This window comes from Semicossyphus pulcher, unplaced genomic scaffold, assembly GCF_022749685.1.
Source record: "Semicossyphus pulcher isolate SPU_LCO1_2020_fin unplaced genomic scaffold, fSemPul1.0.p SCAF_15, whole genome shotgun sequence".
Classification (NCBI taxonomy): Eukaryota; Metazoa; Chordata; class Actinopteri; order Labriformes; family Labridae; genus Semicossyphus; species Semicossyphus pulcher.
In genome coordinates this window covers 22,665,204-22,682,512 of record NW_027211659.1, presented here as the reverse complement: position 1 = coordinate 22,682,512, position 17,309 = coordinate 22,665,204, and the positions used below count along the sequence as shown (strand labels likewise).

Below are 17,309 nucleotides of genomic sequence, written 5' to 3'. Positions count from 1 at the left end.
TTCTTTGCATCGCTGTGTACTGTGTGCAGCTGTCATAACCAATCCTCACACTCCTTATTCATTGACAGAAAAAACAATTTGTAAAATGACAACTTTATACAGACACAATTTTAAAATGACAAGTTAATTTGGAAACAATTTGAGAAAAGGGAGAACAAATGATTTTCCATTATGACGTGCCTCTACTGCCATCTGTAAATCGCCCCTCCATGTCCGCCTTGTGTGCGCGCGCATGAATGAAGGAGTTATTAAAGATCTAAATTTAACAAGACAGGGAAATGTTTCTTTTGTTTACCCTGTCAGTGCAGCCTTTCTTGCTACCAGCTTGATATTAATTTGAATGTCATGCATATTGTGCAAACATCCATCCTAAATCGGTAAACTGAGACTGACGATTACCCATCTACCTCTCATCTTCTTTCTTCACACCTACCTACAGTATGAATAATTTGATTATGATGAACCTTTGGCATCATCCTAATGTGCCACAAGTGCAATATGCTTTAAAGTTTTTACCATAGACTGTGAAAAAAGATGTACAGTCAATGGTTTAACCTACATGAAGAAGTGCAGGTGAAGTTTTCTGACAGAGTTCAAATTCCTGTTTGCATGTTTTTTGTGTCATAAAATAAAACAACTTTTCAAGTGTCAACAGGATTTGGCTGTAAAATTATGGTTTCAGCCAAATGTAACATTTTAAGCCATTATTTGTGAATATATACAGTATCAAGCAACCATGCAAAGCTTTTGGAGCCAATTTGCCATGTTAGAGCTTCCAAAGATCCTCTGTTAAATTGGCACCATATCTGGGTTTGTGTGTGTGAAATACATGTGAATATGTACATTTTAAAACCTATGTCACACTGTGCAAATATGGAGGATTTCAAAGGCTTTGTATCTAAAGAACAGGTGGTGCGTGACTAACCCTGCTCAGCTCCCATGTGTGAACATGTTCGTCTGTATAAAGGTCTGAAAGAGCATGTTGCCGAATCAACATGCTGCTTTTAAAGTCAGACATGACAGTATGTTTGTTTGCTTGTGTCTGAACCTTAAATACCTGACAGCAATCATACCTGAGAGGCAGCAAAGGATCTGTAGCTGACAGCAAGGATACCATCAGACCACTCGTGAGAGACGGGGTCAAATTGGCCATACAGCTGACCCATGGTGATGGATTTGGGATTGATAACTGTTATCTGTACCTGGTTCTCGTCCATGAGACCCTGGTGAAACCCACAGACATACAAACACGGAAAAGACATATAGATAGTACAAACAGATACCATAAACTCAAGAAAAAAATATGCATGGACACGGTTATGGTTTTTCTGAAAACTGCGAAAATGAACATGATGTGCCACTAATTTGACTAACTTCACTGCCACGACTCATAAATCCCTTAGAAGAAAACTGTCTGTTTAAGTGGACTTCAGTGTATGAGGAAAACTGCATGGAAAAACTGCAACAAACGGCTTTTAAGACAAGGTGTCACTTTGAGTTAAAAACAATGACAAAAGCAAGCTGCTGAAAAAAACAACAAAAAAGAAGAGAAAGAGGAGTGGGGGTTAGACATGATCAGTGGATGTGCAGCAACAAAGATGACGATGATGAATGTGCCGTTCCCAGGCGCTCCATCAGCAGGCCTTCATCTGTCTCCTCAGTGGGATGGCTCTCAGCCCTTTCAGCCATGTAAATACAACAAGCCAGCTCTGCTTCTCTCTGTGAGATCGATAACTACTAAACAAAGACTACAGCTCTGACAAATTGGATGGATGTGTTTACTTGGAAAAAACATGTAGCTCAGATAAGCCTTGGATATTGAGTGTAACACATATTTTTACCTGACATGAAGGTTCATATGATTTTTTACTGACTGAGGTCTAATGTCCCAAGGACTCAGGAAGCCCCATCAAAGTTTGTAATAAAATACCATTAAAAGATGCATGGTTAACCAACTGAAAATAAGGCTTTTTGCCCCAAAATTACTGACAGATTGACTTGATTTATACCTGACAAGAACATAATAGATAAGTTAGACCTCAAGGACAACTACAGAAGTGCAACCAAGAAAACAAAGCGGTTCAAAGTTGCTATTGATCAAGACTTCTTCCGTGAGGGATCATGAAATACAAAAGCTGATGTGCAACTTGAGGCCTAACATACAACTTTTTTCTGACCAATTTTTTCTTAATTCTTATCATGTACAGATGCAGAGCAGTTTCCACCTTCTCCTCTAGAAAACTGATTACCAAACTGTGGTATGTGTAACACTGGTGGTATGTTTAACTGTGGTACACAAGAGCCATACTTAAAATCTTAAAAGTTTAATTCACAGCGGCCAAAGACCTCTACATAAAACAAAATTATTTTTGCTTTCGATTTAATAGACAACAGTTGATTTGATTCTTGGAGAGGGAAAGATGGCACCCATGTGTGTGGCTTGCCATCTGATGCTTTCAGCTGTGATTTTGTTTGTGTTACTTCAGTCGCTTGCCACAAAAAAACATAAACTCTCTGCTGGCTTATGATTGGCAAGCGCTTATTAACATCAAACTTTATGCTGAATCCTTGGTGAAGTTTGACCTGGGAGGACAGAAAACCTCTGACCCTCCCACTCCTTTCGGATGTACCTGTGCACCTACTACACGTTGAGGCTCCGCTTCCCCCAAAACGAGGTGGCCGACTGGTTAAACTTAAAGCCTGTCTGGCTTTGTCACCTGGGTCAACTCAGATTCCCTATGGTTTTCCAACTAAATATGGAGCAGTCTATCAGCACTTTACTTTCTGGCGCACCCTGGATATTGTTGGCACCTGGCTGGTACCTGTTGTTGGCCCAGATGAGGGGATCTATTTCACGTGCCGAGGTGCCTCAGGCTGCTGGTCCAGCAAGCCGGACGGCTGATGTCCCAGCTTCTACCATGTGTGCTGTGATAATTGCCAGATCGCTAGTAAATAAGACTTTCATCCTGAATGACTACTTGAGTGTTAGTAAGTCTACTGGTTTCTCTGAGCCTCTGCCAGTTAACTGTACTTTTTTTAGCTCACCTAGGACCACTGGACGTGGAGGAGAAGTAGCGACTATTTTTAAAACAGTTTAAATTGTAAGTGCCTTTCACTAATCTCTTTCTCCAGTTTTGAACTGAGCATGTTTGAGTGGGTATAAAGGGTACAGCCTTACAGTGGTTCAGTTTCATTTTGAACTTTTTAGTTGTTGATTGAAGCAGAATGACTGGAATATACGGCTACAAAATCAAGAAACAGTCGTGGGGTCAGTGACAATGCTTGCCTTGACAATGTGGCTCATTCTGACTGTATTTGTGCTTAACATTCAAGACTATTCCCGAAACAGACTCATCTCACTGAACTGCTATTATTCATAATATGCAATTATTATTGTTAATAATAATAACACATTTCATCTGTAGTGGGATCGCATGTGGTAGATGTGGTACAAGGTCTGAAAAGTTTGGAAATGTTTGCTCTATAGCTTGCGGACTAGGATAAAAAAACATACCTTTTCACAGACATCATGAAGGGCTGCTGCCAGAACACGATAGGCGCTTGTCTTGCCTCCAAAGGGCTCGCCCACAAGCATGAAACCATGCCTTACTATCATCATCTCAAAGATCTGTAGGATTTTCTCTGCAAAGAAATCTGTGACTTGCAGGTTCATGAGCTTGCAGTTTTCCTCGATGGCCTCCAGCAGGATGCGGTAGTCTCGCTTTGGAAGCTTGACCCCTGGGAACAGGTCGGAGGTGATGCCCTGTAATGGAGAGGCAAAATAGTTGGGGAACAGTGAGGGTGAATCATGGAGTTGAATGAAGGACAACGAAAAGTTAAACACAATTTTGAACATGCTAAAAAGTTAACTCTCACAGACATTCACTTGAAGATGTGTTGCGTGAGGACAGTAAGACACATGATAGACACACGCATATTCAAAAACTCAGCATAACCAAACATTCATCACAATCACATACACTCCAGTGAACTGTTCTGACTCAAACAGACATAAATTGTCCTTTTGCATCATGGTTTCAAATAAACTGAGTGGAATAAACATGGGCTGACATCACTTGATGTGCATCGCTCCGTTAATCAAGACAGGAGGAGCTCCACTCGTATCGCATGCACCTCAAACAGCTTCAGATCATGAGCCAGGAACTTGGGCAGATTGACATCAATAATGGATCTCAGCAACAGGGTGTCTTCATTCTCCTCTGGAAAAGCGAGCTGCCGTGTAACAAATCCGCCCCACAGGAAAAAGAGGAGATGAGAGAATATGTGTGAAAAAGGCAGACTTTGAGAGAAATACACTAAGGGCAAGACGGAACAGACATGTTGTGAGAAACAGCTGTATCATGCAGCTTCTTGAAAACAAAAACAACAGGATAAGTGTCCCTGCTAAGTCTATTTGGAACCTGATGAAAGAAATTAAATATATGCATCGGGTCACTGAAGTGAGGGCATATCCTCTGTTCTTATAAAAAAAAAAAACGGTGCCTGTTGATAACATTCTCTTGGAAAAGCAGACTGACAGCTCTGTTCCTCCACTCTCTCACATCACTGACTCTGCAAAACAATTTGGCATGTTGTGTTTGGAAAATAACAGGGTGTGGGCAAATTTTTCTACATTCCTCACGTCATCTGAAAAAGTGTCTTCAGTGTCATGGACACAATTTGAATTGTGCAAACAAACCAAACATAATCACAGCACTACCAATATATAACCCAACCCTACCTAGAATAAAAGTGCAGCCTCTACAGTTAAAATGTAACCAAATCTGTTGAGGAGGAAAGAAATTACTCTCAGTGCATTTTAGCCTTTTCACTTGCTCAGCAGTTCCTGCATTAACACAGAGGAGTGTGAGAGAGTTGAGAATTTCTTGCACCCCAATTAGGGACTCTTTTACCCTGTGCCTTGTACTTCAATGATCAAAGACTATTTGACATTATTAAAATATGTTTTCCTGTAAAGAAACCGCTCTCCAAGAGCAGTCACAAAAATAATATTAGGGATTTTAAAAACATGCTGATAGTGGCACTATGCTAATATGCAACTGACACTGGAAGTATTTTGTGGGAAAATATTGACCTTGAGGTTTCCAGCAGCAGTCAGCACAGACTTGACAGCCCTCATCCCGTAGTCGTAGTGGTGCTGCGAGGACAGCTGCTCTGAACAGAGTCGATAGGTGGCCACTATTTTCACTGACAGGGGACGTGCAGTCACAAAGCCACACGAGTAGAGCACGATCTCTGCAATCATTGCATAGTCCGGTACCATCATAGCAACAGTCCTGAATAGAGCCTGATGTAAAAGAGGTATTTTTGCGAGTAAAATAAACGTGGTATATAGTGTTATATCAGCATTTTCATCAGTAATGTTTGGAGCTTAAAGCAAGCTTAGATTTTGAACTACTTTTATTCAAGAAACCCAGAAAATGCTGTTTTTCCAACTTTTATATAAACTTGTCATCTATGTACGTCAACATGCCACAATGCATTTAAAATAGAAACAATGGGTGAGAAAAGGAGAGAACTGATACTAAACCTTGAGGTTGTCTGGTAGCTCAGAGCGTCCAGCATAGCCAGGATTCATAGTAATGAACACAGCACAGGAGGGGTCCAGTTTTAGCTCTGTCCCTTCAAACATTAGCATCTCAGCATGGGCAGCAATTCCTGGACATACAGATGCAGTTAGATACAGTGTGTTTACTTATCCTTTGGGCCTTTTGACTTTAATGAAGACAGTTGAAAGGAAGAGAAGTCTCATTATTACGTTTCAAAACAATCAGTTTGTTACAGTATTATGGTTGCTGCCGGTTTGAGCACTTTTTGTGATAAGCAAACCCTGAGGAGCATATCCTTAGATGCTATATCCACAATATCGGTAGACAGTATCAGTTGCCCAAAAAAGACATGTCAATGTGTTATAATTCAGGTGAGAAAATCCAGATGAAAAACACAGCTTTGAAAAACTGATTTAGCAGCAGATATAAAATACAAACTTCTGAACATTTTCAAACTTTAGTATTGAGTAAAGAAATATTTGTATATCCCTTTGGCTCATGCATCATTTGACGCAAATCACTGGGCGCCCAGAGCAAACATCTGACACACGGGTGTGCTGTGCAGAACAAAGTTGTGTTTGAAGTTTTGCTGGCCAGCCCACACAAAACGCCTTAACTCAGTCTAGCATATCTTTGCGGCCAGATACTTGCCTTTTTACTGGGCACAATCACGGCACATTTGTTTTTGGTATGCTGCAAGCTTACTCAAAATCAAAGGGAATACAGGCAGAACGTCCAAAAAAGCACGAACCTCTCTGAATAGTGAGAATTTGTTGAGCCACCACAGACAGCACCTCCAAGTCAATGCGGTTAAACTCATCAAAGCAGGCCCAAGCTCCGCAAGACAGAAGACCCTGGTAACACATGCGCAAACACACACACACACGCACACAAAAACACATGAGCAAATGCATAAACACACGTAATTAATTTATTCATATTTAAATAATATGTATAAGCAAGTTTTGCTCAATGGGGGTGAAACTTTTTTTTAAGGCCATTTAGTGAGGGGGCAGAGAACAAGCCCCCAAAATAATAATAAATAAAAGAGTACTCACTTTAAAGAACTTGCCAAGAGCAATGTAGTCCAGTCCATCGGAGCAGTTGAACACCACACATTGCTTGGCCACAGCTTTGGCTAAGTCTTTGGTTGTCTCTGTTTTTCCTGTACCTGCCGGGCCCTCAGGGGCCCCTCCCAAATGGAGGTGGAGGGCACCAAACAAAGTGCTGAAGTAGTAGAGACATTAGGAGGAAAGCTCATGTCACACCTGGTGGCCCGTAAGTGGTTAATGTGATTATGTGTCCTTACTGCACTATGTATTCATAGTTTTACAGACAGCACTAGTCAAAATACAGTATGTCCACTCCAGCTTGCTGAAAAAACATTTAGTAAAATGATGAAATGACCATGAGCCTCACAGCAGGGAAGCTGCAAGTGGCAGCTTTTGAGTGTTCAGACAAAGCAGTAGCTCAATTTCCCATATACTAATGGGGCATTTTTTGCTCTTGGAACTTGTTTATCTGTGACTTGAGGCGATGTGGGTTATTTTTAAACCAAAAAAAAAAATTATGACCACACATTTTTGATGCCATGACTGAACTGCATACTATGAAGTTTAAAGTGATAATCACGAAGATTTTCCTTGAAATAAATGTCTATTAAGTCGCTATCTATCGACAAATGAGGTAACACAACGGTGGGCGATTGAGCCTATGGCCCACTGATGAAAGCATTTGCAGTATTACGTACTAGGTGTCGGTTGCAACAGTGGTTGGTCTGCCAGAGAGGGTAGGCGGAGCTAAGCGGCTGCTTTTCCTGTCTCTGCCATAGACTGTATAAAAAGATGGACGACATGACAGCTCCCTAAAAGTGAAGCCAAAACATTTCAGCCGACCCCTGCTGACTGGCTGCAGTATAGGCCATAAAGCCCGCTTCCTCCATGTGAACAGGTGGGACATGGGTAAAAATATAAAATCAAAATACACGACTGATACATTTTTCTCAAACATGGTTTCTGTCATTATAGCTAGTTTTTATCATGCTGATTTACGTCCAAGTGCTCATTTTTCTGACAAGTTTATTTCTAAGTAGTTATTTGATGCTGTCAAAATGATGATCGACAGCTCTGTTGACAAATTCGGCTCCTGCAGCCAATCAGTTCCGGGCAGAGTGGAGGACGATCCGCGAGTGGAAACGTAACTAAACAAATCACTACAGTCATTGAAGTTTCCATAACTGTGAACTTTAACCTCAGACCAACACAGAGAAGCTATTCTGATGTTAAACACGCCAGCGTGCGGGATCCTTGCTGTTTTTCAGTAAGTTAAGTGTGTGTTTGGGTTAGCGGAAGTGGCTACGGCCGCTTCACTCGCCGATCTCTACTGCGCGGTCTCTGGCTCAATATAAAGTCACCATCGCAAGATGGCAGCGCATATCACAAGCTATTGTGGCATCAATTTCCTACAATGGGAGCAGATGGAGATGCGTTGTCCATCAATATAAACAGTCATTGGTCTCTGCAAGTGTTGCGAGTAAATAGTAATCTATTATGGCTGAACAAAGAAAGAAAAGATCGATGACTAAAAATAAGTGAAAATCCAAAGAAAAAGAAACAAATTCGACGCTCAGATGAAGGCAAAGCGCCTAAAAGATAAGCAACCGTCAGCCAGGAAAACTAAACGTTACAACCGGAGCCAACCGTGAATGTCACACAAGCAACACTATCTGGATATCTGGGATATGGGGTGCCGCCAAAGGGCATGAAACTGAGATCTTCGAGATTACAACTTTAAGCAAGGTGCAGCATCTGTATACATGTCATTGTACTAAATAATATAGAATGTTTAGTCACTCAGTTATGTGTGTTTTTTGTTTGAATTTAAACCTGATTTCTTCGCTATTTTGAATGTTACTTAAACAAATAGATGACCAGAAAAGGAATGTGGCCTATGCAGAGGCTTTACCGGTAACAGCGGTCCGTAAGGGGGGTGATAACCAGGCGTGGAGTATTACCGAGGTATTCATAACCATATGGCAAACCAGCGTTGATCATCTTTGTCTGGAGGTGGTTCTCCTGCATAGTTCAGAAGTCAATCACTGATTATGTATCATGAGTTCATTTTATAATAACCCACTGCTGCTCTCTTTACATACCACCCAGTAGTAGCGCAGCTGGCTTAGCCACTCAAAGTCGTTCTCGTCACTTATTCCCTTTTGCACCAGCGTAGCGAGCACATCCCGAGCATGAACGTCTAGCACAACAAGGGCCCCGAGGGTCACCCGATTCTGCTTGGATAGCTTGCCACGTACAAGTGCCACGATGTCGTCAATCTGTCTGTTGTTTTGCTCCAGGTAGTCATCTAAGGCCTGGGGGAGAGGAGCGTGATTAAATAGAAGGCAGAGCATACTGTAGTTTTTTAAGACAGAGGATGCTATCAAGGCGACTCCATCTATAAACTAAAGGTCACACGTTTGATCCCTGCAATAACTACTACGTCCATCACTGTCAAGATGTTGACGAGAAAAACACCACACGTTTCCTTCTTTGAAAGGTGCTGGGAATGATCTTCACCTTACAATAAAAAGTGTACAATCTCTTGTGTCCAAGAGGATATTAAAAGAAAAATAAATCCCTGTGAGGGGTTTTCCAGTCCAATTTTATAACACAGCATTATACCATAACTGGCTATGGCAGCAGACCTCGGGCTGTCAGCTTATGAGATGTAGGTGCTCTCCATTTGATGTGACAGGTTTAATACAATTTGTAATTCACTTTCAGACCATCTGTTCCCATCTCTATGTTAAAAGCTGAACAGTTATGAATTAGATGACAGCTTGCAGATAGTGCCACCACATAAGTCCTAACTGTAAGTATCACAACCATTGAAAAGTAAGCTGACGTACAGTTTATCTACAAGTCATCAAAATCTGTTGTCCTCATCTTGAGACGCTTTAAATCTCTTGTTTAAGCTTTTTCTCATGCTCTGTCTGACAATACATACTTCAAAGCCTATGTTGCCATGGTAACAACTTTGATACAGAAATCAAGGAACACAGGACATTATAGATGATGTGTTTTAGAGAAACATGCTGGCTTTTCAACAGTATAAGGTATGTTAGAACCAGGGTTTCCGTTCTGTGCCGGTCCATGCGTCCTAGAAGCTTTCAATGTTCTGGACAAATGGGTGAAATTACTGTCAAATATTATCTGCATTTATTTAGCTTAAAAACAATTGATAGGCAGGCTATATCAAGGGTGTAGAATTGGGTATGGACATTAGTGAATTGTCCCGACAATAATGTTGCACTTTCAACCTGCGGAGGACTCGTGCATGAGACAGCGAAAACTCTGTCTGTCACTGTAAACAAGGACTCCCGTCTACAGGTCACAGGGGCGAGTGCACCAGCTGGGCGTAAAAATGTAGGTCATATATTTAATGTCCGACTTAATATCCGAGCTATGACTGACTTGTTGATTGGAATGTATACCAAGTGCAGCTAACTGACACTGATGATGCACTCCAAAAGCGGTGACTGTTACCAAGCAACACACGTCTCCACTCGCTTCTCTCATGATTGACAGAAAATATGGATAACAAAACAAGTAAAGAAAAATAAATTTTACGGATAGTCATATGAGGAAGCATAAATAATCAAGCATTATTGCGCCAAAGAGCGCAATCAGCACCTGCAAGGCGGGGACAGCGCCGCGTTTCTGTCCCACACATGCTGCAGCTGAGGGGAGAGCTCTTTAATTAATTCAAACAGGACTTGTCTGTCAAAACGAAACATGTCGATCAACTTACTGTCCGATCACGGATGACGCTCTCTCGTGTTAATGCCCTTTTATTTAGGTCTAATCTAAGTCTAGCTGGTGCACAGGGCGTAATTTAAAGTCTGTAGTAACCTTCAGCTCTAAGTCGTACGTAAGTCTGCGCTGTCCATATGCATGCACTCTCTCTCTCTCTGTGTCTCTCCCTGAAGGAGTGCAGTTCGTTATAACCTACATAATAATATTAATGAATTTATATGAATCGGTATAGCATATATTTCACTGAAATCCCTGATGAGCACTTTGCAGGCCGTGGATAAATTCCAGCCTCCATAGCCGCGGAGCGCTGTCATCACAGTGCTGGCATCTCGTGCTCTTGTGGCATCGGTAAGAGGAGCTGTGGCTGGTGCTGGTGCTGCTGACTTGTCCTCGCTGGTAATTCCTTTGCCAAAATGATTAATAATGGTTCTGATGGCTGGTTTAGCATATTCTGACGCACTGAAGGACGGAGTTATAATGAATGAGTGATATTTTTTTGTTGAAAATATATTATTTTCACCGGACACTGGACCGGTGGATTTTTAATATGTCGGATTTCAACAGATTTTACCGGTAAAAAAAACGGCAATTACCAGATAACCGAAACCCAGGTTAGAACATAAGTAAAGTCTATCTGTAGATGTAAACAATGGTTTGGATGTCTTAAACACAAAATTGAAAAATATTATTTGCAGCGAACAGGATATTTCTGCATTCAGATGGCTAAAAGAGTCTTTGTTGCTAAACATCCTTCTGGGTTTTTCTAAGATAGGTAATTATCTTTCAGAAAACTATTGCTAAGCTTTGTTTAAAAATTAATATCAATACTGTACATGAAAGGTACAAACTAGGCAACAGCATAAAGTGCTATATACAATAAAAAGGGACCTATATTTGACACTAAACATGTAAAGAGTAGTCCAGAATACATAATAGTGTGAACAAATAAAAACAGACAGTTGATCACCTTCTGTCCGGAATTAATGGCTTCATGAATATCCTTCGTCCAGTAGACCTGTGAGACACAGAGCACAGTCTGGCCTGGCCAAGCACGCACCCAGTCAATCCTTAACTCATTGGGGTATGCCTCTATTGCCTCCCCGATTACCTACAAGGGACCACAAGAGAGATAAAGGCTGTATTTGTGTGATATCTGTGTCATGAATGATAATTGAAAACATTCTGGGAAAAGCATTGTATGTGCATGCTCAATCTTCTGATCATACATAGAGTATAGTGAAACAGAATTTACTGAAAATTATAAGAAAAATGTGTTTGATTAGGTATATAAAGCTTAGAAATAATAATAATGATCGACACAACACCTTATGCAGGGAGGCAATCATGCCATTCTCAAGTTCCAGAAGCCACTTCTCCACCTGGCCCCTGGCTTTGGATGTGGAAATGATGTCCAGCAGCTGCACCACTTCACCCTCACTGCTCTTTATGTGGGTGATGTCCAGCACATCGGTGAACACCACACTAGCAATGCCTTCAAAGCACTTCTTCAGATGGGGCTGCACCCTGGAGGAGAGTAAGGCAAGGAAAGATTAAAAAGTATATCTATATATAATAATAATAATAATAATAATAATAATAATACATTTTATTTATATAGCGCTTTAAAAGGTACTCAAAGACACTTTACATGTAAAAACAACATAACAAAGACATGAAAAGCAATATACAGTATAAAACAATCAAGGTGCAATTAAACACACGGTCACAGATTAAAAGCAGATTTGAAAAGGTGGGTTTTGAGTCTAGTTTTGAAAGAGGGGAGTGAGGGAGAGTGTCCAAGGTGATGGGGGAGGGAGTTCCAGAGGGAGGGGGCAGCAATAGAGAAGGCTCTGTCCCCCCAGGTCCGGTGCTTGGATCGGGTGAGAGGCGTGAGGAGGTTGCTGTTGGCAGATCTGAGGTTGCAAGTGGGAGTGTATTGGTGAAGGAGGTCAGTGAGGTAAGGGGGGGCTAGGTTGTGGAGGGCCTTGTAGGTGATGAGGAGGATTTTAAATTGGATTCTTTGTTGAATGGGGAGCCAGAGGAGGTTCTGAAGGACTGGGGTGATATGATCCCTGGTGCGGGTGTGGGTGAGAAGACGGGCGTGGAGTTTTGAATGTATTGTAGTTTATTGTGGATTTTTGAGGAGGTGCCGTAGAGGATGCTGTTGCAGTAGTCCAGTCGTGACATATATGTATATATATATATATATATAAATATATATATATATAACTTTGCTATAACTGTTTACTATTACTAAACATATCCATACATATTTTTTATGTTATATTATAGTTAACTATTCTCCAGTGCTACCACAGGCCTAAAGATTTAATCAAGTCTAAATTAGGTTATCAAACAATTACATTGATAGACCACAATCAGCCTAAGGCAATTTGATAGGAGCATCTTGCTCATTATTAATTTTAACAAACGAAACACTATAGGATATCTGCTCACACAAGTCCAATTAAACTTCTGGCAGAGACAATGGACGTAAATTCAAAGGAGGTGACTGGTTACAGTATCTGTAGGCAAAGTCTGAAATATCAATGGCCCCTCACCCTGTATGGTAAGTGACATCATGTGGACATCTTATGTACTTACCATAAGAGCCATGTCTCTCACAAAGTCTGAGCTATATACATTTAAACCATTTAAGCTATTTCAAGTGGCCACATAATTGTCTAAGCTTTATTCACACTTCATGCACACAGGTACATGATTGTGTACTTGGTTGCGAGCTTTGCTTCAATGCCTCTGAGTACGCAGAAAAACTGTATATGAATCAATCCAGTGTAGACAATGACAGATCATCACAGTTGTTTATGTACTGCTTTCAATTGGCAACCAGCCAGACAAGGCAGAAATTGTCAGTATATGTCTGGATCAATATCACCCAGACAAATTTCTATGCCATTATGTATTTAAGGCCCCCCTGTGTAGAATTTGAAAAGCCCAGATTTTTGTTAAGACAGTTGTACAAAAGACATGTGGTGGCAATCCCCTTCTTCCTTTCAGATCTGACCCAGGGGCAGTAGAGTCAATGGACTGAAAACAACACAAAAACTGCACCAATTACCACCGGGATTCTCTCAACTTTCTAACAATAAAAGCCTCAAGTTCAGAATAGTTTGAAGATGCCACAATCACACAAATACTCTAAACGCTTTAAATGATTATCGGTAACACTTTAACTGAGTTTATTAGTCTGCATCTGTATTGAGTGTGCATAATGTTTTTTTTGCAGATAATGATTTAAAAATTAAAACTCAAAGTAGAAATTTAAAAAAATCAGTCAGTCAAAGCTGGTGTTCTCTGTAATTGATAAAAGCAATAATGTCAAAAATTGGCACCATAGGTGTAGAAAAAGTTGTACAAACAGCTCATGGTTTCGCTCATTCTATATTCCTACAGCACCCAGCATGCATTGCGCCCCTCCTTCTGAAAGGAACGGCCCAGAGAGAGACACTGGCCCTTTAATTTGTAAAAGTCTAATGATGCACACAGTTTGACAGCTTCTCTCCCTCCAGTGAGATTTAAAAAATAAGACTACTGACGTGAAGCATGAGAGGAAAGATGTCTTAGAGCAGCAACTCATTTTGTCCCTGAGCTCAGTACTCCTTTTCTTAAATCAGGTTCCGTGTTTCAGGACAAGTGCCCTTGAGCGTAGCTGCATCTTCACCTGAGCACCAGGTGCTGTTTTTTTGTTATTTTAGCTACTTGAGGTCCTACTAAGCAAGGTTTAGTAAGATAATTGAGCACTGATGAAGTGAGTTGAATGGCCCCTGTTATGTCACTGCATGATACCAAACAGTACTTTATAACTAAAGGACTGAATTTATTCGAAATCAGAGTTTAGTTGGGGATTTGTGTCTGTATACAAAAAGCCAAAAACCGCAGTCCCTCAAATGGCCACTTGAGGTTGCCTCCTAAAATCAGTCACACCCCACATAGGCCTATGTACTGTCTAATGCCCAACTTTACAGCGGAAATAATATGTTTTCAGCCTGGTTAAAAACAGTTTAGGTCTCTATATAAAATGTCTATATGAACTGTACCAGGGATGATTCTTTTTAAACTCATCTGTTTATATTAAGGCTTAAAGTTGTGCATCATTAGATCCACATCCAAAAAACAACATGGTGGCATTTATAATGTAGAACTTAGCTGTCCTTAAACCAATAGGTGAGTCCACTCTTTTTATACAGTCTATGGTTCACAATGGTCCTGTGACTTTTGCCATTCTGAAACTCATTTTTGTTGGGCAATATAAGTGCAACTCAAGAGCAATGTTTGCTACTCAAACAACAAACAAAGCCTTTTCTCTTTTTAATACTACTTCATAAGTTTATGTTTCAGTTGCTGCACTTTGCAGGCACACCATAAGCATAGGAAGCCTCTGTGCACAAAAGCATTCAGGGAAATGGGAAATAAAAACAAGTGTTCCAATGCTAAAGCAATAAAACTTTAAAAAAGTGGGTACTTTGCTTCTTCCACATCCCTGAAATGAAAGTAAGCCCTTTTGTCAGCCTATCACTGCGTTCAAGGAGCAGAGGCCCATATTCTCATAAAATCAAACCAGCACTTTCTCATCGTTATGCTGCCTCCCTACATCCCCTCTTAAGTAGAATGCCTGTCTGTACAGAAGAACTCATGAATGTGTGCATCTGCACCATTGTGTTTACAATTCTGAAAAGTCAAGGCGGGAGAAGAGGGATCGTAGAGTGAAAGCTAAAAGAGTAATAGAAATGGCAGAAAGAGAGCAAGAGACTAGAACATCTTTTGTCTGGAATCACATTCATTATTAACCAAGAACCCTGGGTGAAATAAGACAAGGGTTGGTTATCAGTGAGGACTTGGCCTATGGGGACACCACTTCAGAGGTTGAGTAAGCATGTAGTTGGCCAAGTTCTTAGTTGGCCCAAAAAGCGGATCTCAAAGGACACAACTCTTAAATTGATTTGCTCCTTCCACATCCTGAATCTCTGAAACTATTAGGCACAGAAGCTGGTTTAATAATGAAAGAGACTACACGAACATCCATCAATGGTATTAATTTAATTTCCGGTAATGGTTTAGCATAGAGTGGAAAATGCCACTGTTATATCACTAATAGGTTTGTGGACTACCGTTTTGAAGCATTGAGTTTGGGATTTTGGCTTGTTTTTTGGAACCAGAAGTGACCGTATTTGGAGGAGAGGGTGACAACGCATTGCTACGTCTCCGTCCAGGTTGAGTGGTAGCTGCGGTAGTGACTCGTCAACAGCACGGTAGCCGTGACCTAAAGCTTACCTCTCTTTATTGTTAATTTTACTCTAATTGTAACATTAATTTATAAAGTATGATGCTTCGTTGAAAAAGACCTGAAACTAGGAAGGCCTTTAAGTAATAATCTCGAAGATTTTCATTTAAACAAATGTCTGTTAAGTCAGTGAATGAGCTAACACTATGTCGATTGAGCCTATGGCCCACTGATGGAAGCCTTTGCATTTGCAGAATTAAAGACTGGGTGTCAGGTGCGACTTTCACAGAAGAAATCACAAGCGGTGCCCAGTTAGTGACGCATTTTCCATCAGCCAGCAGTGGTTGGTCTGCCAGAGAGGGTGGGCGGAGCTAAGCGACTGCTTTCCGGTCTCTGCAAGCGTTGCGAGGAAACAGTAATCTACTATGGCTGAACAAACAAAGAAAAGATCGATGACTACAGATACAACTTCAAAAATAAGTGAAAATCCAAAGAAAAAGAAAAATATTTGACGCTCAGATGAAGGCAAACAGTCTAAAAAGGAAAGCGACCGTCAGCGAGGAAAATCAAGAGTTACAACCGGAGCCATCCGTAGACGTCACACATGCAACACCATCTGGATATCTGGGAAGTGTCCGCCCGCAATTACCGTTTAACGCCATAGGTGCCGCCAAAGAGAACAAAACTAAAATCTTCGAGATATGCACTTTAAACTCATTCGGGAAATGTCTAAATGAACTGAGTAATAGTCATTTTCTCTTCTGTTTCCGAACAATTAAAAATCTTGCAACCAGTTGAATGTCTTGCATATCATCAGAAAGAAAGCATGTTTAAGACGCTCCAGTCTTATTAGGCTTATCATATTAAGTCAATGTGAAGCATACTGAATTTTTTACCTTGTGGGGTCTTTGGTCTCCGAGAGAATTTCCAGCAGCTCCTCATTGGACAGGAAGAAGAACCGTGGAAAATAGAGACGCTTCTTCTCCAGGTAGTTATTAAGACCTTTAAGGATCATCTCAAGAAATTCACTGGACTTTTTGAGCCTCTCCAGCATCTTGTCGATGGCTATCACTGCCAACACGTGCTTGTCCTAACACAGATAGGAGAGATTTTGGAGAGAGTTAAATATTTTTATTATAGTTTGATGCTTTCAATTGACTCTACATTAGATTCTGATGTCAATAAGGAAGCTGTGCTATTTTATTATCATGTTTTACTTCTTTGGACAATTTCAGGTCCATTAAAATTATTTCAAGGGCAAAGTTTTTGGTTGCTAGTTACCCACTGCAGAATCTTCTCTAAGTTTCACATAGTCACTAATGAATTATCTTTTTCCTTTGCCTTTCTGTACTGTAATTTTTTTTCATAGACTGCCCAAGGCCAAAAAATCTGAAAAATAGCAGCGATTTTATCACATTCACTCCCAAATCAAATGACACAACACCCTGCAAAGTGGCCTGTAAGTGTTGCACAAAAGCCTCTGTTCCAATTACAGCTTATCATTTTTTATACCCAGGCATGGGTAAGGTTTTTTAGTGCTGGCAATTTTTAGTAAATAAAGGAAACATGACAGTAAGATGGCTTGTTGTGTTCATATTTCTCTAGCAGGGCAGTTTTGTCACTACTGCCTTGAAGGCAACACTAAAATACTGCATTATCTTCCTTTAGCAACATCTGCCAAATGAT

General features: G+C 40.6%; 1 protein-coding gene across 1 annotated transcript in view; it reads right to left on the bottom strand.

The window, feature by feature from the left end:
• The window catches only part of dnah7 (dynein, axonemal, heavy chain 7), an 87,943-nt gene that overhangs the window by 51,071 nt on the left and 19,563 nt on the right, over positions 1 to 17,309 (bottom strand). Inside the window, exons 20-31 of the mRNA XM_069663508.1 lie at positions 16,520 to 16,713; positions 11,707 to 11,905; positions 11,349 to 11,489; positions 8,725 to 8,937; positions 8,535 to 8,644; positions 6,629 to 6,797; positions 6,322 to 6,424; positions 5,552 to 5,679; positions 5,096 to 5,308; positions 4,135 to 4,233; positions 3,515 to 3,763; positions 1,074 to 1,223 (exon numbers count right to left, since the gene is read on the bottom strand). Coding sequence (XP_069519609.1) covers positions 1,074 to 1,223; positions 3,515 to 3,763; positions 4,135 to 4,233; positions 5,096 to 5,308; positions 5,552 to 5,679; positions 6,322 to 6,424; positions 6,629 to 6,797; positions 8,535 to 8,644; positions 8,725 to 8,937; positions 11,349 to 11,489; positions 11,707 to 11,905; positions 16,520 to 16,713 — 1,968 coding nt within the window. The remainder of the gene's footprint in view (positions 1 to 1,073; positions 1,224 to 3,514; positions 3,764 to 4,134; positions 4,234 to 5,095; positions 5,309 to 5,551; positions 5,680 to 6,321; positions 6,425 to 6,628; positions 6,798 to 8,534; positions 8,645 to 8,724; positions 8,938 to 11,348; positions 11,490 to 11,706; positions 11,906 to 16,519; positions 16,714 to 17,309) is intronic.